General features: G+C 41.2%; 1 protein-coding gene across 3 annotated transcripts in view; it reads left to right on the top strand.

Moving 5' to 3' along the window:
• ATP11A (ATPase phospholipid transporting 11A) overlaps positions 1–24681 on the top strand; it is a 157946-nt gene that overhangs the window by 124091 nt on the left and 9174 nt on the right. For 2 of the 3 annotated variants that reach the window (XM_066579697.1, XM_066579712.1), the window contains exons 18-28: positions 562–743; positions 2979–3230; positions 5279–5453; positions 6875–6977; positions 7847–7992; positions 8436–8495; positions 8603–8730; positions 12095–12230; positions 18052–18117; positions 18905–19008; positions 22241–22406. In XM_066579697.1, coding sequence (XP_066435794.1) covers positions 562–743; positions 2979–3230; positions 5279–5453; positions 6875–6977; positions 7847–7992; positions 8436–8495; positions 8603–8730; positions 12095–12230; positions 18052–18117; positions 18905–19008; positions 22241–22406 — 1518 coding nt within the window. Of the gene's footprint in view, positions 1–561; positions 744–2978; positions 3231–5278; positions 5454–6874; positions 6978–7846; positions 7993–8435; positions 8496–8602; positions 8731–12094; positions 12231–18051; positions 18118–18904; positions 19009–22240; positions 22407–23138; positions 23228–24681 lie in introns of all 3 variants that reach the window. The other variant, XM_066579706.1, reaches the window with a different exon arrangement.

Below are 24681 nucleotides of genomic sequence, written 5' to 3'. Positions count from 1 at the left end.
AAAGCTGTGTTTTTCAAAAATATATTCCCAAAGTAGGCAAGTGTATGCCATACCATTGCATATGTTGCCCATATCTCCTCTTTGCAGGATAGCTCCTTGTTGAAAAGCATAGTCGACTACACTTGTTTGCACAGCAGGTATGCCGGCACATACCACTGTTTGGTATTCATCAGGTAAACAGAACCCTATGGATGTGTTTGACAGGAGCGTTATAGCAAAAAAGTTGTACTTGGCAATTTCTTCAAGTCCATGCTTCATTTTCCAATACGCATTGCAACATTAATGTTGACTGCTTGCTATCGGCAACGGTGTCTTTTTTTTTTTTTCTCCGAGACATTTTTGATTCCTGAGGCCATGGTGTTTAGTAATGAAAAGAAGGAAGCCCGTTCAGTGTTGATTTATAGGTTTGCTTTAACCTTTGCGTGTAGCTGGGGGGTAGACTGTAGCAGGAAGTCATGCATACAGTGTTATTCTATTGTTCTTATATGTTTACCAAACAAACCTGTGTACAGGGCTCCTAACAATAGACCCATGTTCTTCTTGTTCTTTTCATCTCTACAGGAAGGCTTGAGGACTTTGTGTGTTGCATATAAAAGGTTTTCACAAGAAGAGTATGAAGTTGCTGAAAAGTTGCTCAAGAGTGCACAGCTAGCCCTGCAAGACAGAGAGAAGAAGCTGGCGGAGGCCTATGAACAAATAGAGCAGAACCTCATCCTACTGGGTGCCACGGCAGTAGAAGACAGGTTCACTGACACATTATTAATGTTTGGGGCAAATATCAGATTGTAATCCGTGATATTCTGTGGTTAAGGTGGTCATACACTTATATAGATGGTAACTGGATGTTCATTTAGCCATCATTTATTCCAACATTCCTGAACCACCTTTCCAAAAAAATCTACCAATGGTGGAGAGTTGGGTGACAAAATCTGGATGTTCAGACAATTTACATCTAATGTGTATAGGCACCTTTAGGGCGCATTCAGACGGCCGTATATCGGCTGAGTTTTCACACCCAGCCGATATACGGCGTTTCTCTCTGCAGGGGGAGGAAACTGGAAGAGCCGGGAGCAGTGCACTGAGCTCCCACCTCCTCTCCGCCCCTCACCACTATTTGCAATGGGAGGAGGCGGGACGGGGGCAGAGCTAAGTTCCAGAGCATAGCCCCGCCTTCTGTCCTGCCCCTTCCCATTGCAAATAGTGGCGAGGAGCGGAGAGGGGGTGGAAAGGAGGCAGGAGCTCAGTGCACTGCTCCCGACTCTTTCAGCTTCCTCCCCCTGCAGAGAGGGACGCCGTATATCGGCTGGGCGTGAAAACCCAGCTGATATACAATCGTCTGAATGCGCCCTTATGTTGTATTTAAACAGGTGAATGTGATATTGGTTTCAGAAAACTCAGTTGCAAGCCAGCGATTCTTCCTGTGATTCTGATGCATTTTGCAAAAAAACTGCATTTCATCGCTGCACTTGCAATTTTCACACACATGAAAATAGCATGTAGTTTTAATAGTAAAAACAGAAAAATCACATTGCTTTTGCATGAAACTGGCATTTACATGTGAGTGCAATGCATCCCCCCCCCCTCCCCATAAAAGCTAATGGATGATTCTTGAACAGAATCGCCACAAAATAGGACATGCTGCGATTCTTTTTATCTTGGACCATCAGTCCAAGGGAAAAATCACTTATGTAAGTAATCACATTAAAATGAAGGTGTTATTTTTATGCACAAGGCCGTCCTTATCGCTATCGGATGGAACACCTACGTGAAACCTGCCCATGTAAATATGGCCTTACCTTTATGTTGGAAAACAATTCCTTGCATACTGTAAATGATCCCATTCCCATGCCCATAACTATAATGATAACTGCTTTCTGTTGGAGCACATAGTGTTCCACGCAGGACATGTTTTACTTATGTATACTGTTGCATTGAAGAGCAAAGTCAGCTGCTCTTTTCAATGCATTTGGGGCTGCGCATCCAAAGATCTACCAAAAGGACACTCTTTTGGCTGTAAAATGTAGGAATGGCTTAAACTCTGTAGGTTTTTATTTGTACAGAGATTCTAAAATAACTCGTATTGTCCATCTTTTGACTGTTGCTCAATTAGACATAACTATGCTGCAGTACTTATTACTGCAGTTCATTTCACTGTCGGGGCCAATCCTGACTTTGCTATGGGCCTTTGTAAGTTGTAGGTACACATCTGCTTCTTTTTACTGCATTTCAACTATTTTTAGCTACATCTGTTTCTGGGACATCTGCGTGCACACACGTATGCCCACCATAACCGCTTACTTAGGGGTTTTAACACCCAGCTGTCCGAACTCCTAAATATCTCAGTATTGGCATGCCGTGATATGGAGCAGGTGCTGGTGTCCCCTATGGGAGGTGTGTTAGCAGCCATCAGCCTCCAAGATAAGAAACCGAAAACTAGAAATTGTTGAATAGATTTATTAATAGATTGACACAAAAGGACAAATAAATGACACATTTTCTGGGGATTTTTTTTTATTAGAGGGCTCTTTCATTGCTATGAAAGCAGTCAATTTTAATGATGGATGCCAGAATTACTTAGATTAATTTTGACAACTTTTGATCAACAACTATGTGTGAGAAAGGAAGCAACTGAGAGCACTGTGTGTCCAAACTTTTTATAAATGAAGTTGTTGAGTATGAACCAGTAAGTAATTCTAGGAAGCATAGGAATAATCTGAAGCTCCAGGGCCATGATGTCAAATCTGTAACAGAGCACCACCTAGTATGTGCCATGTATAAAACTGGGGCCGCAGAAGATCCTTGGGGCCTGGGTGCAGCTGCTACCTCTACCTCCCCTATAGCTGCACCCCTAACAGGAAAATATAATTCTTAGAGTATATTAAAAAATGGACTATTGCAGTAATAATTCTAGCACATACTCGGCATTCAGTGTACTCTGATTTAATTCTATCCCCCTTTTTTATTATCATCGTCTACAGGCTCCAGGAAAGAGCAGCGGATACAATTGAAGCTTTACAGAAAGCTGGCATCAAAGTATGGGTACTGACAGGAGACAAAATGGAGACGGCCGCTGCCACCTGTTATGCCTGCAAACTGTTCAGACGGAACACTCACCTGCTGGAACTCACTACTAAGAAGATCGAGGAGCAAAGTTTACATGATGTGCTCTTTGAGTTAAGCAAGACTGTCCTGAGGCACAGCGAGAGCTTAACCAGAGACAACTTCTCAGGGTGCGTGAGACGGAAAGTACAAGTGAAGCAACACCACAATGTTTAGAGCTGAGAAGAAGAGTAGCTTGTCTTATTATTTGTAGACATTTCTATTGCAGACCTTGTTATCAATCACATTGATCTCTGACCGCATTGCATCTTGCACTCTAACTGTAACATGGATTGGGTAGCTCTGGGCTTTAATCCCCACCGATGGCAAAAATACGGTGCAGGATTAAAGCCTCTGCACCTGCAATCAAGCAGAAGCAAGTCGGATTGTCAACTATTAGTACCAGCTAAGAACCCGGAGGAGAAGTGAGAAGCAGTTATTAACTGCTTCTGCCTTCTCCTTTCCCCGGGTGCATAGCGCTCAATGAGCACTATGTATTAAAAAGTGAAAGTGGGCTTTAATCCCGCCCGATCACAAATATACGGTGCAATGAAGCAGGAGCCGGTTGGGTTCTGAGCTGTTAGTCACAGTTCAGAATCCGGAGGAGAAGTGATTTATCATGTGACCATCGGGAGCCCCCTGTTACAGCAGAGCTGCAGAGTCCTACAGACCCTGATCAGCTCTATTAGTGATTGTCTTCTCCTGTAACTGGGGCTCTTATGGATGCCCCAGCTACAGTGAAAAAATGTGAAATTAAAAAAAAAAAAGACAATGCGAATGACCCTCAGAGGTCTTACATCATGGGGGACATAGATGTTGAATAAATAGTTACAAAAATAGGTTTAAAAAATTGCAGAATAAAATATATACATAAAAAAAAGAAAATGACCCGACGCCAACCAAACCTGTCAAGGTATGGACCCTGTAATCCAAAGCTATATATATCCTATATCAAAATGGCCGAAACAAAATGAGCAACCCATTCCCATACTTTATTTTAGTGTAAATATACAAATTTAAATAACAATAGGTATAACTGTTGAAAATATATATTTTTTTTAGCCTTTTGCTCCCAATTAAACTAAAAAAACTGAAAAAAAAGTTAGTGAAAAAAGATATTAAAAATAGCCCCATATGTCAAAAAAAAACAAAACGCAGCAAAAATTATTTTGGTAACTGAAAGAAAAAAAAATAGGGCAGTTAAACCACTACATGGGTAAAATCCCTAAAAAGTGTCTGGTCCTTTTAGTACCAAAACAGCCGAGACAAGTCATAAATGTAGAGAGATTCCCATTATCACACCTTTAACCCCTTCAGTGGCAGGTTTATTATTACCATGTCATGCCTCACAGGGCAGGTTTTCTAAATGAGTCAACAATGCAATTTAATCTCGCAAGTATTTGAAAGTACTGTACTGCTTTGACAGTTGGTATTATGGCAGGGAAATCTCTGGGGCTTGCTGCACTAAGTATGCAGTAACAACACTGGAAGATTTCAGATGACAGCTCAGTGCTCTACACATTTCAGCACTAGAGCTGTCCACAGAAATCTTCTGGGGTTTAACTGCATAGTTAGTGCAGCAAGCCCCGGAGATTTTCCAGGCGTGCCACTAAAGGGGTTAAGAGCTCTTCCTCTAGTGTTTAGCTGATTGACGGGTAATTTGAACTAATCTGCAATATATTGTGATACGAATTGTAATTGTGTGCTCATTTCTCATGAGAATGTGCTCATCCTAATTTTACGGTACTGTGTGTATTGCAGTTTTCACATCCCATAAATCATTTCTGTTAGTTCATTTCTATTAGGTCTTTGTCGCTCTCTGATGGGCTGCATCGCGTAGCATGTTGCACTGTCTAGTAATAAGTAAAAACAGATGGAAACCTGATAACTTCATTATAAGTCAATGGGATCATGAACACCACTTTTTTTTTATAGCAAGCACTATTGCAAGCACTTTCTTCTAGCCACCTATTCTATCACTAGTTGCTACTATAGACGCAGCAGTGTGTGCCCAGATATATGCTCATCCGCTTGCACTGCAGTGCTTTTGTGGAATTGCCTAAGAATAGCCTCTTCTTTGTCGCCGGCTGCTCAGGTCTAATTTTCATTAGACAAATGACTGTAATAGATGACTGCTGGATCCAATTTATACCGTTTGTTTTTCTTCTAAATGGTGTAGGTTTTCAACAGATTTCCAAGATTACGGATTAATTATTGATGGAGCCGCACTTTCATTAATAATGAAGCCCAGAGAAGATGGGAGCTCTACAAATTATCGAGAGGTTTTCCTGGAGATCTGCAGGAACTGTAGCGCAGTGTTGTGCTGCCGAATGGCCCCTTTGCAGAAGGCACAGGTACTTATCGATCTCAAGGCTATGTGTGTTTTTAGATATTCATGAAGCCTGTGTGATACTATGTAGAGCATTGCCCGGACACCGTATTACCCATAAGCACAAACCATTTCACCATTCAAATTCAGCATTTCAGCTCATTCAGATTTACATTCTCATTTTCATGAATGAACCTTTTGTATACCGTAATTATCCCATAAAAGCTGCAGTCTTACCCAAGCACAGCTAATACTACGTAAAGTGTTCATGAGCTTCTGCTTTTCGTGCTCATATATTAATATATGCAGCTATAGTGTTGAAATATTGAAACCAATTATTCCTCATCCATATACATGGCTTGGTGATGCAGCACTGATATGAGGTGTGATGTGCATGCAAAGTGATAAGATGAAAACTAACATTGACATTCTGTAGAATGTTTGGCATTACCAGCTATTACTGTGATTTGTTCTATTTTATCCTATTTTTCCACAAGCACTTAAAGGGGCTGTTCCAAATTCTAGCAGGTTTGCTGCAAGACGTGAACAGCTTCGTACATTGAACAGTGGCCCAGGTTGGTACTGCAGGCTAACCCCTATTCACTTCAATAGGAATCAGCCTGTAGTACCAATTTGGGCTACTGTGCCATGTACAGGGCTGTCTGCTTTCTGCAGCTAAACCGCTGGAAGTGGGACAACCCTTTAATGATAGCAGAATCTGTATTAAGTTGTGGGAAATATAAAGAGTGTGGCAAGAAAATGGTGCAATAGTAAAGCTGATTTATTCATACATGAATGGACATGCAACAGACAGAATGACATAAAAAGATAGAAGAACTCTTCAAGTTTTTAAGGCAACTTACAGATGTTCGATGTGGGTGTTGATGGTGACCCAACAGATGTCATGTCAGTAGTCCAGTTCTGCCCAGATGTGTCCCAGCATATCCTCTCTTATCAATTGCACTGCAGTGGAGATCTTTTATTTAGGTTGTCTAGGTTTAGCGGCATCGAACATCTGTAAAGTGCATTAAAAACTTGAAGAATTCTCTCTTCTAATGTCATTGTGGCTGTTGAACGGCCCCATTCTTCTTGAATCGCCCAGTAACAAATAGTTGATCTATCAGGTAGGAATCAACTTTGAATTTGTTACAGTTCAACTCTGGTGACTTAACTAGAATGATGTCCAGCCCTTATAATGTGGTTCGCTGCTCTCATATAGGTCTCACAGGTAAAGCAATGTGCATGATATGTAGATATCATCTTGTTTATATGAGCAGTACAGCCCACTATGGTCAATATTACCCATGCATTCTCCAAAGACACTAAACTCTGTAACAAGTGTACCACTAAGCTGTCTCACCTTGTAGTCTTTATCTTGTACAGCCATGAGCTTTGTGAATAGCATGTGTACATATCCGTTTTATGAAGTTGGTTTCTTTGTTGCAGATTGTTAAATTAATAAAGACCTCAAGAGAACATCCAATTACACTTGCAGTAGGAGATGGTGCAAATGATGTCAGCATGATCCTTGAAGCACATGTTGGAATTGGTATGGCTATAGATATCTTACTTCCATTATCCATTGCTCTAAAGCACATTAAAAGGAGACTGTATACCAACATAGAAGGGGGTTCTTTACTGTAAGAGCAGTGAGACTATGGAACTCTCTGCCTGAGGACGTGGTTATAGTGAACTCACTAAAAAGTTCAAGAGGGGTCTGACACCTTCCTTGAGCATAACAATATTTCATATTATAGTCACTAGATCACTGGAGAAGGGTGGTTGCTCCAGGAAGTTATTCTCATAACCAGACTTGGCATGGGGGTGGGTGGGGGGTTCTAGTAAGAAAAATCATTAGCATAAAAATCATCGCCTGCTCGCTCACTCCTTGTTACGTTTAAACACTCCCCACTCAGTGTTTCACATAAGAATGTGAGAACTGAGCGAGAAGTGAGCGTTTATCAATGATGGTCTACCTGTCTAAACGTTCTGCACCAACATGAACAACTGCGAACGAATAAGCAGTAACATCATTCGCTCGTTCAAATGAGAATCGGCTTGTGAAAAGGGACATGACTCACTACCAGACACTCTTAGCTGCAGATTATCTCCACTGGGAACAAAAGAACTAGACTTGCTGAAATCCAACAGCCTGGTCATTATTTGTGCTGATATCTGCTACTGGGGGAAGTTGGAACACTTCTATGCACATTAGATGTTTAGCCAATCCCTCCAAAATTGGTGGTTCAGTCAGTCTCCATCTAATGTATATTGCCAATTCAAATGAACTGTCCCTTTAAGACTACTTTACATAAATGTCATAATCCACCGGGATAATTACTTTATTGGCATTAATACTCCTTCAGGTGTAAAAATGCCAGATTTCCTGCCTATATGTATGACCTTTTTGTGTTTCAGGCATCATTGGGAAGGAAGGACGACAGGCAGCCAGAAACAGTGACTATGCAATCCCTAAATTCAAGCATTTAAAAAAGATGCTGCTCGTCCATGGTCATTTTTATTACGTTAGAATAGCAGAGCTTGTTCAATACTTTTTTTATAAGGTGAGAACAATCCATCACAGATTACAAGGGCTTATTCACATGAGCAAATATCACATCCGTGCGCTGTTCGTATTTGTAGCAGACTGCATACTGACCCATAGCTGTCAACGAGTCTGTACAGACATGCCATTTTTATATGGAACGTAAAAAGGTTGCAAGATCTTCTACTCTGCTTCAACTTCTCGGATGCCAATTACCCATTCAATTCAATGGATGTGCAAAAGAAAAAATGAGTTTTTCACTGATCATTACTTCGCAATTCTAGAAAAAAATTGGGCCACCTTCTTTTTTTTTTTGTGCAAAAAATGGACATGCACATGGATTAAAACTGGTGCATTTTTCACTAACCAAAATCGGACCCGCTCATGTGAATAAGCCCTGAAGTATGTAGCACAGCTTGCAGCACATTGCTCACGCCATAACCCTCTCTGCTTGTCTTTCAGAATGTCTGTTTTATTTTCCCTCAGTTTTTATACCAGTTCTTCTGTGGATTTTCACAACAGGTCAGTGATACAACAGGTTACTTCCTGTAGATATTTGGCACATTAACTATTTTTATCATCGATTTCCAACCAAGTCTTTATCATTCTGCCCTTTTGTTGTCTTCCAGCCTTTATATGACACTGCATATCTGACACTGTACAATATCAGCTTCACTTCACTACCTATCCTCTTGTATAGTCTAATTGAGCAACATGTCAGTATGGAGGTGCTGAAAAGAGACCCAACTTTATACAGGTATAGTATATACGGACGGAGTGTCAAAGTGTGATGTCCATACCTGAATGTGACTCTTATACTTACCCCCTCTATCATATCCGTAAAAATCCCAGATGCTGCTAGGGCCTAATTACTATACAGCTTCTGTTCAGTGTAAGGGCCCTTTTACAGCGGCCGATAAATTGTTCAGATTCCCTCATTCAGTGAGAATCTGAACAATTGTCGTTCATGAACGCCATTTATGAAAGACTGCCTGTTTGCTGTGAATGGAGGTGGTGGGCCAGAACGATCTCCAGCCTCTCCACCTCCTTTGACTCAGCGACAGGTTGTCCCTTGTAAAAGGACCCTAATACAAGGTGCATACATCTTTATACCGCATATATCAGCCTCCTATTACTATTATATCTATCTATCTATTTCACATCTATCTATCTATTTCACATCTATCTATCTATTTCACATCTATCTATCTATTTCACATCTATCTATTTCACATCTATCTATTTCACATCTATCTATTTCACATCTATCTATTTCACATCTATCTATTTCACATCTATCTATTTCACATCTATCTATCTCACATCTATCTATCTCACATCTATCTATCTCACATCTATCTATCTCACATCTATCTATCTCATATCTATCTATCTCATATCTATCTATCTCATATCTATCTATCTCATATCTATCTATCTCATATCTATCTATCTCATATCTATCTATTAGTTATTTTATGTTTGTAATCATAGATACATATATTACAAACCTACTTATAAATAACAATATAAAGCAAAATTCTTTATTTAAACCTTTTTAAAAGGGTTTCCGGAATTAAGCTACTGATGACCTCAGGACAGGTCATCAAAATAAGCTCTGTGGGGGTATGCCACACGGTACCCCTGCCAGTGGCCACAGCGCTTGAGTGGGCGCTGAGACCACTTCTTTGCTTACCAAACACCAGACCATATATTTCATAGCAGCTGTGCTGGGTATAGCTGCTCAGTCTCATATACTTGGATAGAGCAGCTCTTAGGCCACATGACTAATGAATGTGACGTCACATGCCTGACGTGGCCTCTTCAGTCAGCTGATTGATGAGGGTTCTGAGCAGTGGACCCCAACGATCTGATATTGATGAGCTATTCTGAGAATAGGTTATCAATATCTTAGTCCCGGAGAACCCCTTTAAAGTGACAATAGATAATTGTAAACTGGAAAGGAGTCCTTGAACACATACCCACTCTTTTGCCTACAGCAATGTTATACGTGGCCCAAGGAAACCATTATTGCATAGAGCTCACAGTCGTCCTGGGGAAACTCTGCCTACAAACAGCTAACCCACCGGCAGGGTACAGCACGCTATCAAACTGTTAATTAGGGGTACACAAATTTTTCCTTGGTCAGGGGGTAGGGAGTCATGGGCCAGTTGGGCCAGACACACAGCAAGTGTTTCGCGCCCCCCTTTTCCACTGATGACCCTCTCATCCGCTAGCCAGTAATGCTAGTAGAGCTTATTTTCATTACATACAAGATTTCCCACGGATGCTGCAAGCTCCTTCCCCAACCTCCTCAACCTAGTACTCTTTGTGACAAACAACAATAACCAATAGTGGTATTGCTTTATTTCTATATCCTCCTGAAAAGTTTTATATAAACTAAATGTTAATGGAAATGTACCTGAAAATGGGGCTTACAAAGGTCCTGTAAACAGTAGTAAGGTAAAGGCCTGTAGACGTATAAGTTCACTTTCAGACAAATGTAGTTTTGCTCTGTATTTGATCCGTCTTTTATGGACCATAATAGGGAGCTAATGTAAATCTATGTATTTATTTACATGGCTGTGTTTTAACCCCTTAAGGACCAGGCTGTTTTGTACCTGAAGGACCAGACACTTTTTAGGGATTTTACCCATGTGGTGGTTTTACTGCCCTATTTTTCATTTTTTTTTTTCCTTCAGCTACCAAAATAATTTTTGATGCGTTTTTTTCCCCGTGCTATATAGTGATATATTTTTTATATCTTTTTTTTCTACTGACTTTTTTCCTGTTTTTTAAGTTTTATTGGGGTAAAAAGCAAAATAAAAGATTTTTTTAACATTTATAGTTTGTTTTTTTTTTTTTTTTTTAAATTAGTGTATTTACTCTAAAATAAAGTATGGGAATAGGTTCCTCATTTTATTTTGGACGTTTTGATTAATAAATATGTATGGTTTTGGTTTACAGGGCGCATGCGGTGACTGTTTTGGTTGGCGTCGGCTTTGGGTTATTTTCTTTATGTATATATGTTTATTTTATTCTGTAATTTAGTTTTATTTGTGTATGTAATTATGTTTTTCACCATTTATTTCCCCTAAAGTCATGTAAGACCTCTTGGGGACATTCACATGTTTTGGTTTTTTGTTTTTTTTTGCCACTTTTCCACTGTAGCTGGACCATCCATAGGAGCCCCAGTTACAGAGGAAAGCAACCCCTGTAGTGACAATAGTCACTAGCAGTTCTGATCGGGGTCTTCTACAACCCTGCAGCTCTGCTGCAACCGGGAATCCTGGTGGTCACGTGACTGCCGGCTGGTGTAGTGGAAGTTATACTTCCACTTTCACTTTTTAGCACATAGCACTCATTAAGCAATGTGTGCTAAAGAAAGGTGAAGTCAGAAAAGGTTAAAAACCCCTCTTGCCTTCTCCCATGGGTTCTCAGCTGTGACTAACAGCTGACTAACTGACCTGTTTCTGTTTGATTACAGAAGCAGGAGCTTTAATCCCCTTGCTGTATTTTTACTATCAGCTGGGATTAAAGCCCAGGACCAAGTGCCGTAAATTTACAGTGCTTGGTCCTTAATGGGTTAAAAAAGCAGCATGCTGTAGTTTTGATGGTTTCATATTTGCATTCATCGATATAATTTTCTTCTGGGAAGCTACACATCAGTATTTTCCCAGTAGAAAATAAAACCCCTGAATGCCAATGCCAAGGCAAATACAGATCAGATAGTGATGAAATGACACAGTTGTAATGTTATCTGTCACACAGCCATATTATGGGTTCATGTTACAGATATGTTACAATATCATCATGTGAAACCGGCCTATCAGTGAAGAAAATAAGTAAGATTTGGCTTAAAAAAGGCAGAGTGGGAAAAACAAACGTACCGGATTCTCAAGGAGGTTAAGCGCTTTATGATATATGTAAGGTGCGGTGTGAGTGAAATCATGTTGTTATGTTGCATTGGTGTTCCGGTCCGTGTACAGTATACTGTATGCCTTCACGGTGATTACATCTCCTAATGAAATCAGTATAAATCAGTGAGAATACAGTATGTGTCAAGCAGGAAAACCGCTATGACCGGCAATTAACACGTTTATTCTTTTTATCCTACACAGGGACATTGCAAAGAATGCATTACTGCGGTGGCGTCTGTTTATTTATTGGACCTTCCTGGGATTATTTGATGCAGTTATATTTTTCTTTGGCGCTTATTTCATGTTTGACAATGCCACTGTGACTAGCAATGGGCAGGTAAGGGCTGGGGAAATTAAGGTGGTAGATTCATATTGCATCAATTATGAAGCAAGACACAGTGGGAAAACATATGGGAATATTTCCATCCATATCCTGTACTATATGACCTCCGACCTTCGTGTTTTGTGTCACATGCACGCTACATTGTGTCTTCAGCATTTATTTTATTTTTAATTGGAAAGTAACTTTTAGTTTTCTTCTTCTTTTACTTTATAACTTTGTGTTTAAAGGGGTGGTCTCGCGAAAGCAAGTGGGTCTATACACTTCTGTATGGCCATATTAATGCACTTTGTAATATACATCGTGCATTAAATATGAGCCATACAGAAGTTATTCACTTACCTGCTCCGTTGCTAGCGTCCCCGTCGCCATGGTTCCGTCTAATTTCGGTGTCTTCTTGCCTTTTTAGACGCGCTTGCGCAGATCCGTCTTCTCCCTTCTTCTCCCTTCGGCTCCGCTCGGCATTTTGGCTCCGCCCCCTTGTACGCATCATCGCGTAGCTCCGCCCCATGACGTGTGCCGGTTCCAGCCTCCTGATTGGCTGGAATCGGCACATGACGGGGGGCGGAGCTACGCGATGACGCGAAAAGGGGGCGGAGCCAAAACGCCGATGCTTCCAAGACCAGCCGAAGGGAGAAGATGCATCTGCGCAAGCGCGTCTAAAAAAGCAAGAAGACACCGAAGTTAGACGGAACCATGGCAACGGGGACGCTAGCAACGGAGCAGGTAAGTGAATAACTTCTGTATGGCTCATATTTAATGCACGATGTATATTACAAAGTGCATTAATATGGCCATACAGAAGTGTATAGACCCACTTGCTTTCGCGAGACCACCCCTTTAAACTAATGAAAGTATCAACATAATGAGGCAATGTAGTCGCTGCTTCTTGTTTCACAGGTTACTGTTTATTATCATAACTAGTAATATGATAATAAGTAATTTTGGACATTACATGTTTGCCTTATTTGTTATTTCCAAACCATTTTCAGTTTACTGGGTTTATGTGTCAAAGCAAAAAGGGGAAAAATAGTATTTTGAAGGTCATGAAATGAAGCCAAATGATTTTACTGTTAACCTACAGTAATAGTTCCTACTATAGCAGATGCCCCCAACGTTTCCTAAGTCAAGAGCCAATTCTAAAATTGTTGACTGCCAATGCAGTAGCAGTATGACATCCCTGGTACAACTAGTGTATCTGTAGACGAGGAGCCACATGCAAGGAGTCTTAAGTTGGCCATACATGTTAGATGCATATCGGCTGAAATTCACGATTTTTCAGTGGGATCAGCTGACCATCTAATGTGATTTAGGGCCTCAGACTCTTCCCTATAGCCAGGTATCAGGGGGATAAGGATTGGATAGTTGAATTTCAACACTCCTGATGCCTTTTTTCTCAAGGAGATAAGCTGCTGAAAGAGGCATCTGGCAGGAGCTTCTTCTCTTTCACAACACTTACACACTTGGCCAAATATGTATATTTATGGTGGGTGTCAGGCAAGACAGCCATCAGCTGAATGAGCATTCAACAGGCAGCTATTTAATATGTATCTTAAAGAGGTCGGAACAGGATCAAAAGTTCTTTACTGTCTACAGGATAGGGGAAAACTTGCTGACCAGGGGTCTTGACCCGATCCTGAGAACGGGGGACCCATGTGCCACTCTGCTGTTACTGTGGGGTTGCTTCTATTGCCTGCAGTGACATCAGAATGAATGGGACTGCTGGTTGAGCATTCATTTCAATGGGGCTGATGGAAATACCTAAGCACTTGCTGCTTGGGTAACTCCAGCAAGTCATATTAAAAGTTAATGGAGTGCCAGCATGCTTACGTGACCAGTCTCCTCTCACTGGGGGGGGGGGGGGGGTGCAGTAAACCTGCAGTGTAGAGGACGGGGTAAATGGGACTCTCATTTGCAGGATTGATGGGTCTCTCTGCGGTGAGGCCCCACCGATCAGCAAGTTATTCCCAATTCCTTGAATAGGGGTTAACGTGCGATTCTGGTACAACCCCTTTAAGAGTCATATGTATCTTCAAAGTCACTGGTTGGGAAACACTGAACTACAAGTATGTAAAGACCAAGAGGTAAATGCGAAAAGCATAAATAACCTTACAAATCCCGTGGCCCAAAGATTGGAAAGCTAGTAATCTAAAACATTTTGATTAAAAAATAACCAATTTATGTACCACCACCAAAATACAATGCAAACTTATCATGAAAGACCCAAACCCATGAAAACAGAATAGAAGTTGTTACCAAGACTATTGCACTAATAGAGAATAAATAACTGTGATTACCAAGAGGCAAAACTGCACAAAAAAATAACCCTGGCAAAAATATCCCCATTCTAATATCCCTTATCTAGAGATAAAACTACTAGAGATAATCCAGAACATAGCGTTAAAAAAGCACCATACAAAAAAGCAGTTACATTAGGTGAAGCAGGACAATATAGAGGGACCCAGAATCCCTCACACATAGACTACGTGGTTATGTCCCAGCCACTGGCCAGTTTTCTTATGGATCCTGTTTTGCATTGATATGTAGACCTCCAGTTTTTACATGTTCTGGTTTATTTTCTCGTTTTTGTTGTGCTGTGCATTTTTATGTTTCTGTTTCTTTTGCTTTTGCCACTGTTGCTTTCATCAGATCTTGACAACCAACACGTACATGGTAAGAACCTGGCATTTTGATATGCTGTGCTTTTCTACCACTACATTTTTAGGTGCTTCTCTGGAAAGCCTTATTCTGCCTGGTTTAGGCTCATTTGTCACTGTGCTAAATGGCTTCAGTTAAAGTTAAACACTCAGAAAAGCTCCCGGCGTATGTTTAGCAAAGGCTATGATGGATGCCGAACAGTGGTGTCCATCACTTGTAGGCCATAATGGCATCCTGTTAAAAAAAAAAAAAAAAAATGGATACTGTTATAGCCTATGTGTGACAGCAGCTACTGTTAGACATCTGCTTATAACATCGTCACTCAGTCTCTTATGGTATCAGTTAAAGAATATAATTACAGAACACCTATAGATGGAATACCGCAGTCTGCTGCACTGTTTCAGCCTGGGAAAAACTATCCCAGATGGATCCTGGCTGAATAGAGGTCAAAAGACCTCCATCCACTGAACAGGGCCCATATGTCTGCAGTGTAAAGAGATACCATTTAAATTCTTCATAATCCAACTTGGTAAAACTTTGTTTGTTTTTCAGCTGATGAAGTCTTTTTAGCAAGCATAGTAATGCTTGATAGTCAGCTGCAGGTCTTCCCATGTAAACAGGAAGATGTGCAGCCAACCAGGAATAGCAGTATAGGGATGAATGATTATATTTACAATATTTCTCCCTATAAACAATTATCGCTCAAAATTCGCTCAAAAGCTACTTAAGAGCTTATTAGTGTGTAAATGAAGGCTTCCGCTGTATGCAGGAGTGCTGTCTTGTGTATACAGCTTCTGTGTTCTCGGAGCGCTCAGCTAGTATCCAGCTGAGCGCTCAAAGGGGGATGCAGAAGACAGCTGTAGTGCTGTCTTCTGTATACAGCTGCTGTGTTCTCAGAGTGCTCAGCTGGTATACAGCTGAGCACTCCAAGCGGGGTATGCAGAAGACAGCTGGAGTGCTGTCTTCTGCATACTTCTGCTGTATTCTCGTAGCGGGATAGCAGCTGAAACAATACTATCACCAGTATCCCGCTGATAACTCACCACACGGTGCTGATAAGGCTTATCTCTATTTTTTAGCTTACTATGAGCGAAGAATGCACAAAAAGTGCACGATGGCTGCGCGTTTAGACACAACGATTATCACTCAAAAGATGTCTTTTGAGTGAATTTTGAGCAATAATACTTGCGTCTAAATGGGCCTTCTTATATTTGTCTTGGGATTTTATGTGCATCCATCTATAGATAATTTTAAAGGGAGCCACCGCAGTGATCATCTGATCATGGTGGCTCCCACTCCCAACACTCTGGAATACAGCTGATTTTGTCTAGGGTAGCCGTGGCCAGTAAGGCAGGGAAAATGTAGTATTACATGGCAGCATCAAAGTACATCCTGTAATACAAGGAAGCTTTGCTCTCTATTGAATTCTGTACTGAGCAGGGGGTTGGACCAGATGACCCCGGAGCTCCCTTCCAACTTCCATTCTATGATCCATTCTATCTCAGAGTGAGGTGATAGGGGAACATTTTTTAAACATTTAATTTTGACACAGAGCAGCGCATTGTGTGTAGACTTTATACTCCATCCACTTCTTGCTTGAAGCAACATGCCTACACAGTAATTTTCTAGGTGGTGTCCGATATTTAATTTTGAGGTCACCTTACATAGATAGAAGATAGGAAAATGGTTATGCACATGGGCAGGAGAAACGGATGTCAACAATCTACACTAAATGGGGTACTGCTAGGGAAAAGTGATATGGAAAAAGACCTGGGGGTACTAGTGGATTGTAAATTAAACTGGAGTAACCAATGCCAGACAGCTGCTGCAAAAGCTAATAAAGTCTTGGGGTGCATTAAAAGAGGTATAGGGAGGGACGAGAACATTATCCTTCCACTATATAAGGCACTTGTCAGGCCCCACATGGAATACTGTGTACAGTTCTGGTCACCAGAGCTCAGGAAAGATGTTACAGTGCTGGAGGGGGTTCAAAGAAGGACAACTAAACTAATAAACGGAATGGGAGGACTAGAATACCCAGAAAGGCTAACAAAACTGGGATTATTTACCCTGGAAAAAAGACGGCTAAGGGGTGATCAAATAACTATGTATAAATACATGAGGGGACAATACAAGAATCTCTCCCATGATCTGTTTATACCCAGGACTGCAAAGGTAACAAGAGGGCATCCGCTACGTCTAGAGGAAAGCAGGTTTCACCACCAACATAGAAAGGGGTTCTTTACTGTAAGAGCAGTTAGACTGTGAAACTCTCTGCCTGAGGATGTGGTGATGGCAAAATCCATAGAGGAGTTTAAAAGGGGACTTGATGTCTTTCTGGAGAGGAAGGATATTACAGGATATAAATCTTAGGTTAATTGTTAATCCGGGTATACAGACAGGTAGGAACTATTAGGGGTTGATCCAGGGAATAGTCTGATTGCCATTAGGGAGTCGGGAAGGAATTTTCCCCCAAATGGGCTAATTGGCTCCTGCCTCTTGGGGTTTTTGCCTTCCTCTGGATCAGCAAGGAGGTTAACAGGCTGAACTAGATGGACATTGTCTTCATTCGGCCTTACATACTATGTAACTATGTATGTTACTATGTCCAATGCTTTGGATGTTTCCTTCATGGTTTTCTCAGGCTTGTGTGTTGCTGCTCATACATTGAAACCCAATGCATGAAACCCATGGAATATTTCTTGTTATAGCATTGCTTCCTAAGGCACGTGGAACTGAGCGTTCCAGCTGAGGACAGACAATTTTCACATGCTATGTTTAGCATTTGGTGGTCACCTCCCAGGTGTTTTGCCCACCACTTATAAAGCTGAGATAGAATGGTAGAGTTGGAAGGGACCTCCAGGGATGTTTTTGGTTTCCATTTCACAATAACAGCACTTTGGATTTTATATTTAGCAATCCTTTAATACTGTAAGTTGCTGATCTCTCTTGATATTAAAGCCAAGTTGTGTAACAATTTTTTTCTATTACCAGACAAATCAAATTTCAGTAAACAGACTCTGAATCCTGAAATCTATAATAGTGTAATGATTACTTGTGTGGTCTGCAATGATGAGTGAGGTTTGCATGCAGCAGCTTTTATCAGATACAGAGCCTAAACTCCTTTAGTAACGTCTTTCTTTTGTGTCATATTCACTAGATGCTGGGAAACTGGACCTTTGGAACACTGGTCTTTACTGTCCTCGTGTTTACAGTGACACTTAAGGTAATGTGCGAGATTGGTTAATTAACTAAAGGTCAGTCAAATGAAATATAGTACAGTTGGGCCTGTTGGCAGTGAGACAGCTTTTTCAAAACTATTCATCTTGACATGACTGTGGGTTATATTTTAGTGTCTTGGTAACTTTGAATTTCCACATGTGTTATAGCTTCAGAAGGTCAGGGTGGTAAAAAGAATATGAGAGTGCTCTATGAAGGAGTGATAAATGTTTGGGGCTATAGCACTTTGATCTGTTCTTTAAAGGAAGTTTTCCAGTCTTGACATACCTGGCTGTGATTGCAGGTCCTCTCAAATGAGGCTGAGCACACCACAACAGGACGTTAACAAATGGGGACGTCAAAAGCAGACAATCCCTTAAAATGTTTAGAAAACGTCAAAATGTTCTATGAAGCAAAGAGTCAATATTGGATATCATGGGTTTAGGATGTGTAAAATGTTGTTCTATAGACTGTAGTATGGTACCCGCCATACATCAAGCTTTATAGGGGAAAAACTGAACAACTTGTTGAAACATAAATCACTGGAGCCGATCGCACCCTTCCCCAACAACATTGGCTGGTGTACCCACTCAGAAGGGTTCACAGACATTCACCTAGCAACAGAAGCCGGTACTACCAACATCCTGCCCACCAGAAGAAGATTTCTGGGTTTTTTGGTGTACCCCATCATATATTGTGACTTAATTAAGAGTTCTATCATTACAACTATTGCCTTAAATGCATTAAATTTGGTTTGCATACCATTCGAATAATGTGTGTTTTGTTGCTTTCAGCTTGCACTGGATACACAATACTGGACGTGGATAAACCACTTTGTCATTTGGGGATCACTGGTTTTCTATATTGTTTTTTCTTTGCTTTGGGGAGGAATTGTCTGGTAAGTCTACTTATACAGAACTAGCATTTCCAAAAATGTGCTTCTCATTCGGCTATGGATTTTGCTTATCTAGTATCAGGGTAATAAAATATATTCTAAGTACAGCACCAATCGGGCCCACCCCACTTGCCCCGTTGCCGGCGGTAAGAAGAGACACCACACAGGGATCTGGTATCATTCCTCACACGGGACATGGCTCTCGGCTGTGCCGACGTGCTTTATTACAGATTACATGAGATCTTATACCCTTTGTCCCATCCCCAACCAGGGGGTGATGGGCTCATAACCATATATGGGCAGTCCGGATTTTCGGCCTGAGACAGTGAAAATTATGTACATGGTTGAACATCTTGATATCTTGTTCCAGCGCTTCTGGAAAATCGGCTAAGTACACGCGGCCTTGTGTCTGGTTCCGTATCTTCTCTGAATTTCTAGAACATCTCTCTCAGCCTTCTAAAGCCTTGGAATATCTGATGTTAAGGCGATAGATTAAGTTTTTTTTCTTATTTGGAATTGAATAAAACTTGCATATAGGTATAAAACATAAAAAAACATATGGCAATATATATATACCCTCACACTAGAACATTCTGAAAACTAGTGTGGCAGAAATCTCCATTCTTCTCCAGTGCTATCATTTGGCGAAGATATGTTTACTGCTTCAAGCATGGCATTATTTTGGCAGTAAAGTTACATTTGATGTCTGGGTTTCAATAAAATGCTGGAGGGCCATATTTTAATTATTAATGCTGTACTTTAGCTGGCGTGCTATTATTGTAAACCAGTATTGTGTTACAGGTGGTTCAAATTGTGTATTCTCACCGTCTGAAACCTGCTGCAAAGACTTTGTGTACTTTATTCTCATACAAAGATAGAGACTAAACTTTTCATAGCCTTCAGCCTGCAATCCACCTCATATATAATGGAGATGGTGGTGCTGGTGTAAAATATATTGTTATTACACCAAACATATAAGAACACTGAAGTATATTTAGCATGTTTTCTAAATATGTAACCTGTATTTTTTTATGCCATTGTTAATAGTGATTTTTCTAGAGTCAGGCCCCCTGCACACAAGCGGAAATTCTGCGGCGGGATTTCCCGCAGAATTTCCGCCCGTGCACGCCTGCATAGGATTGCATTACAAAACACAATCCTATGCAGACGACCGCGATTTGTCCGCGTGAAATCACACGTGGAAAACAAATTGCGGTATGCTCTATTTCTGTGCGGTTCTCGCAGAGGCCCGTACAGAAATGTCACTCCCGGGCCGCCGGCTCCGCTCTGCGCATGCGCCGGCACATTAAAGAGACGGAGCTGCAGGAGAGGTGAGCACCGTACTGGTCCCTGCAGGGGCTCGGGTCGGGTCGAGAATTCTCGCAGCGGGATCCGACCCGGCCGTCTGCAGGTGGCCTCATGCATTTGTCCTGGTGTTTTTCAAGTCTTGTAGAGAAGCCTATAGGAAAAACACCTGAAAAAACACTATGCCAAGAGCATGCTGCATTTTGAAATAAGTCACTGACTCCACTAGAGACCGTTGTTACAAAGAAGTCTTGAAAAACACCAGAAAATTGCAGCCTTTTTTCTTTTGCAAATCACGATTTTGGAAACCAAACATTCAAAAAATGTAAAGGGATAAAATTAATTGCATATTTAAATGTATAATGTACCTCACTGCTCCAAGTCAGTGAGCAGGAATATGTGCCATAAACCACATAAACATGTATGAGATACGTGCCTATATGCCCAAGAAGAAACTGAGAGATGATACTCTGGGTCAACATTTTGTGTGACGTGTCATGTCTGTCCAGGACTGTCAATAAAAAGGGAAAAACCTATCTAGGACTAGACACAGGAGCAGACCAGATGATGTATATAATAAAGACTTAGGCTGGGGTCACACAGGACCGAAATCCCGTGGAATGACCACACCGAAAAAACGTGAGATTCCTGTGGGATAAGCGTAGCTTTAAAACCCGCAGACCTATACCACAGATTTTGGAGTGGGTTCGCCGTCGGCATTCTCCGACTGCTTTCTTCCCCCGTAGAGAGGAGAGAGGCCGCCGCGGGTAAAGGGAAAAGAATTGACATGCCGCGGTTTTGAATTCCGCAGCGCATGTCCATTTCCATGTGGCTGGGCCGCAGAGTGTGGACAAGATTTTTGCAAAATCTTGTCCACTTTGCTGGCTAATCCCAGAATTAGGAGCTGCGGGCGGAATTGCTGGGCAGAATTTCTGCATGGAAATTCCGAGGCAATTCCACCCTGTGTGATCCCAGCTTTAGGTTTGCTATAGTCTGTTTCACGGAGAGAATGCAGCAGATAGTTACACGATTAAACCGCTATTTGCTGCATTCTCTTTGTGAGACAGACTATAGACACAGTACTAGGCAGGTCACAGGGCAAAACAGAACCCCTTGACTCTCCCTGATAGCACTTGCTCCAAATGGCAAGGTCTGACGTCAGAGAGGAACCAAACCAGAGAATCAGACAGGGGAGTACGAAAAGACTGGATGCAGAGTGCAGGACACAGACAATCTGACAACAGACAGGAATGGAAAAAGTACAAGGCAAGCAATTAGATGTGTATGCTGAGAGTCCTGACAGGCCAGAACACAAGGAGTATAACCAGCGTCCTCAGCAAGGAGGAGCCATTTATATATCAGAAGAATGTTTCTAACTGGACTGTCAATCAAGCCAGCCAACCCAACCTTGGACACGATCCCGAGACAGGAAGGAAATCGACACTAGTGGCACCATGACAGCATGGTAGTATTAATGGTGCCATGGTAATATGTATACAGATTTTACCACATTGTTTTGTAAGTTTGATGAATGAAGAATCCCATATGTTACACTATGTTGGATTCTATTTTCTGTTAGCAGCCTTGATGCAGCTCTTGGATGACTCCCTTAATTCCATCCTTAGGGGAAGTGTCCTAGTATGGATTAGTAACCAGTAAGGGCATATCATCGAAGTGCATGTGTTTTCTTTGGATGGTGATGAACATGAATCATTTTGATGTGGTTTATTGTATTTATTTCTGCTGACTTGGTCCAACATGAGCCGCGAGGTATAATTTATATAGCTAGTGTTCTGGAAAACTTTTTGACTCTTTCTTGACTTTATCTGCTCCATTGGGTGGCTTGTTGCTTTGTGCAAGAAACTTAATTTTGTCTTTAAGATCATTGATTTAGTTATTGTTTGGCTAATGTGTTTTCTTCCCATTTCAGGCCTTTTCTCAATTATCAGAGGATGTATTATGTGTTCATGCAAATGCTGTCCAGTGGTCCTGCATGGCTGGGCATTGTACTCCTTATTACAGTCAGCCTCCTCCCTGATCTTCTCAAGAAGATCATATGCAGACAGTTGTGGCCTACAGCAACAGAAAAGATCCAGGTAATCTCCCCTTTCCTATTTACTAGTAGTTTAATTGTTGATAACTATTTTTATTTCAGACTTTATGATTTACATTGTCTTCCATGTAGTAACTAGATACATGTCAGGCCTGTGCAAGAACATGGCAGCAAAAATGTCAGTGTGGAACATGTTTTTACACCTCACAGACATTATTCTGACACCTTTTTACCATATGATTTGTATTTAGTGAGTTTTGCTACTAGTACCTCTAGTATGTAGGCTAGCAGGCATGCTTCCCTATAAAAGCATTATATGTTTCACTATAGCCAATTGATACTGAAGTACTGTTACTTGCTTCTAGCCTTGGTAAGTTTATATATCATGTGATTTGTGACCAGTGTCTGTACTTTGAAAAAGCTCAATATTTAATACAATCACATAGTATAATATTCCAAGTAGTCTGATAATCTAAAATCATTACAGTCTCTCTGTAAACAGAGTGCTGCGGGGGTCTTAAAAAGTGCCCGCCGTACAAAGTAAATGACACCGTAAGACTAATGAGAACAAGTATATTCACATGTGTTATTGAGCTTTTATTTTGGATTAGACTAACATGCATTAGCATTGCTTTAGTGTTTAATGAAACATCCCTTGTGTTTCTTTCTCCTGCTTCTTCCCTATCCTGTCTCCTACCTGCTTTGCCTAAATAACTGCTGACTTGCTTACACATTGCACGTGGGCACCTGCTGCCACCTACTGGGGAACTCACAGACTAAACAAGCGTGCCTCTCTGTTGAGCAGTCCACCATCTTTATGCTCTCTCAGACCACGACCAATATAACTTTCTAATGGACCTAAAGGTGATACTTTTTTCTGACTTTTGCATGGATTTCCAGACTTTTTCTGTTTTCATTTCTAAAGGTACCAGTCTTTGAAATAGCAATCCGTTTATCAATAAATACCTGTACAGACCAGGAACACCCTGGATCGTTAACTGTTATTTACTTTATCAGAATACATATGGAGATCTTATATACTATATGTGCTAGGTTCAGCCGTAACTAATAGAAACCAGAACACAAATGTTTAGCTATGATATACACTGCACAATAAAGACAGACAAAACCCCCGAAACAGGCTGTCTGTACATGGTTATCTTTCCCTTTTAGTATGTTACAAGGCCTGATAAAAGGCCGGACAATGACTTGTAGGGGTGTTGTCTTCCAATAGGTGGTGCTAGAGAGGCATTATACCATCTGCTGTTTGCATAAGAAGGTGAAATAAAGTGATTAGTAGTGAGGGAACACTCCAGTCCTAGGTAGGGGCAGACGACAAGTTCAACAACTGTGGGTACTCGGTAGTTGCAGTCCATGGAAATGCACAAAATGGCGCAGTAGCCACAGAAAGTTACGATCTATAGCAACTTTTACACATTCCCACCCTGTTTTACCATTCACGCAAAGGTCAAATTCCATGGAAGTCTTTATACAATTTTCTTGGTCAACATCCAATATGTTTTTTTTTCTCTTCATTTATATGAATGCTTATGAAGAGCTATTTGCTCAATAGATGTCTTTGGTGTATGACCAGCATTATAGGCAGTACTGATCTGCACTCAGCAAATGCCCAGATATATAAAGGCCCATTTAGACACAACAATTATCGCTCAAAAGATGTCTTTTAAAGTGACTTTTGAGCATTAATCGTTGTGTCCATTTACAGCGCAAGGTGATCGCTCAAACGTTGAGTGATCACTTTGCGCTTGGAGTGGGGAATGCAGAAGACAAGTGGGGCCACTTGTCTTCTGCATCCAGCTGTTCCCCGCTCAGAGTGCCTGGCTGTTATATAGCCAAGCGCTCTGAGCGGAGGATGCAGAAGAAAAGCGGGGTGGCCCCGCTTGTCTTCTGTGCTCGGAGCGCCCAGCTGTTATATAACCGAGCTCCCTGAGCGGGGTATGAAGAATACAGCTGGGCCGCTTTGTTCTTCATACCCAGCCTGTCATCAGGGAGCGGGATACAGCTGAAACAATAGTATCAGCTGTATCCCGCTGTGAAGCCCTGATAAGACTCATCGTTGTCTTTCAGCATGCTGAAAGACAACAATCAGCGACGGCTTAACGGAAACCACACAATGTCAATGCAGTTAGACACAACAATTATCATCCAAAAGACGGCTTTTGAGCGAATTTTGAGCGATAATCGCAGTGTCTAAATGGGCCTTAAGTTTATATTATGATATATACATTGCTGGTAGAGTGTGATTGTTCAGCCAATGGTTCTCTAATACCTACCATTAGTTTTTTTATACAAATGTG

This window comes from Eleutherodactylus coqui, chromosome 1 (assembly GCF_035609145.1).
Source record: "Eleutherodactylus coqui strain aEleCoq1 chromosome 1, aEleCoq1.hap1, whole genome shotgun sequence".
NCBI classification, from domain to species: domain Eukaryota; kingdom Metazoa; phylum Chordata; class Amphibia; order Anura; family Eleutherodactylidae; genus Eleutherodactylus; species Eleutherodactylus coqui.
Note: the sequence above shows the minus strand (reverse complement) of the source record. Positions and strands in the feature narration are given on the sequence as shown.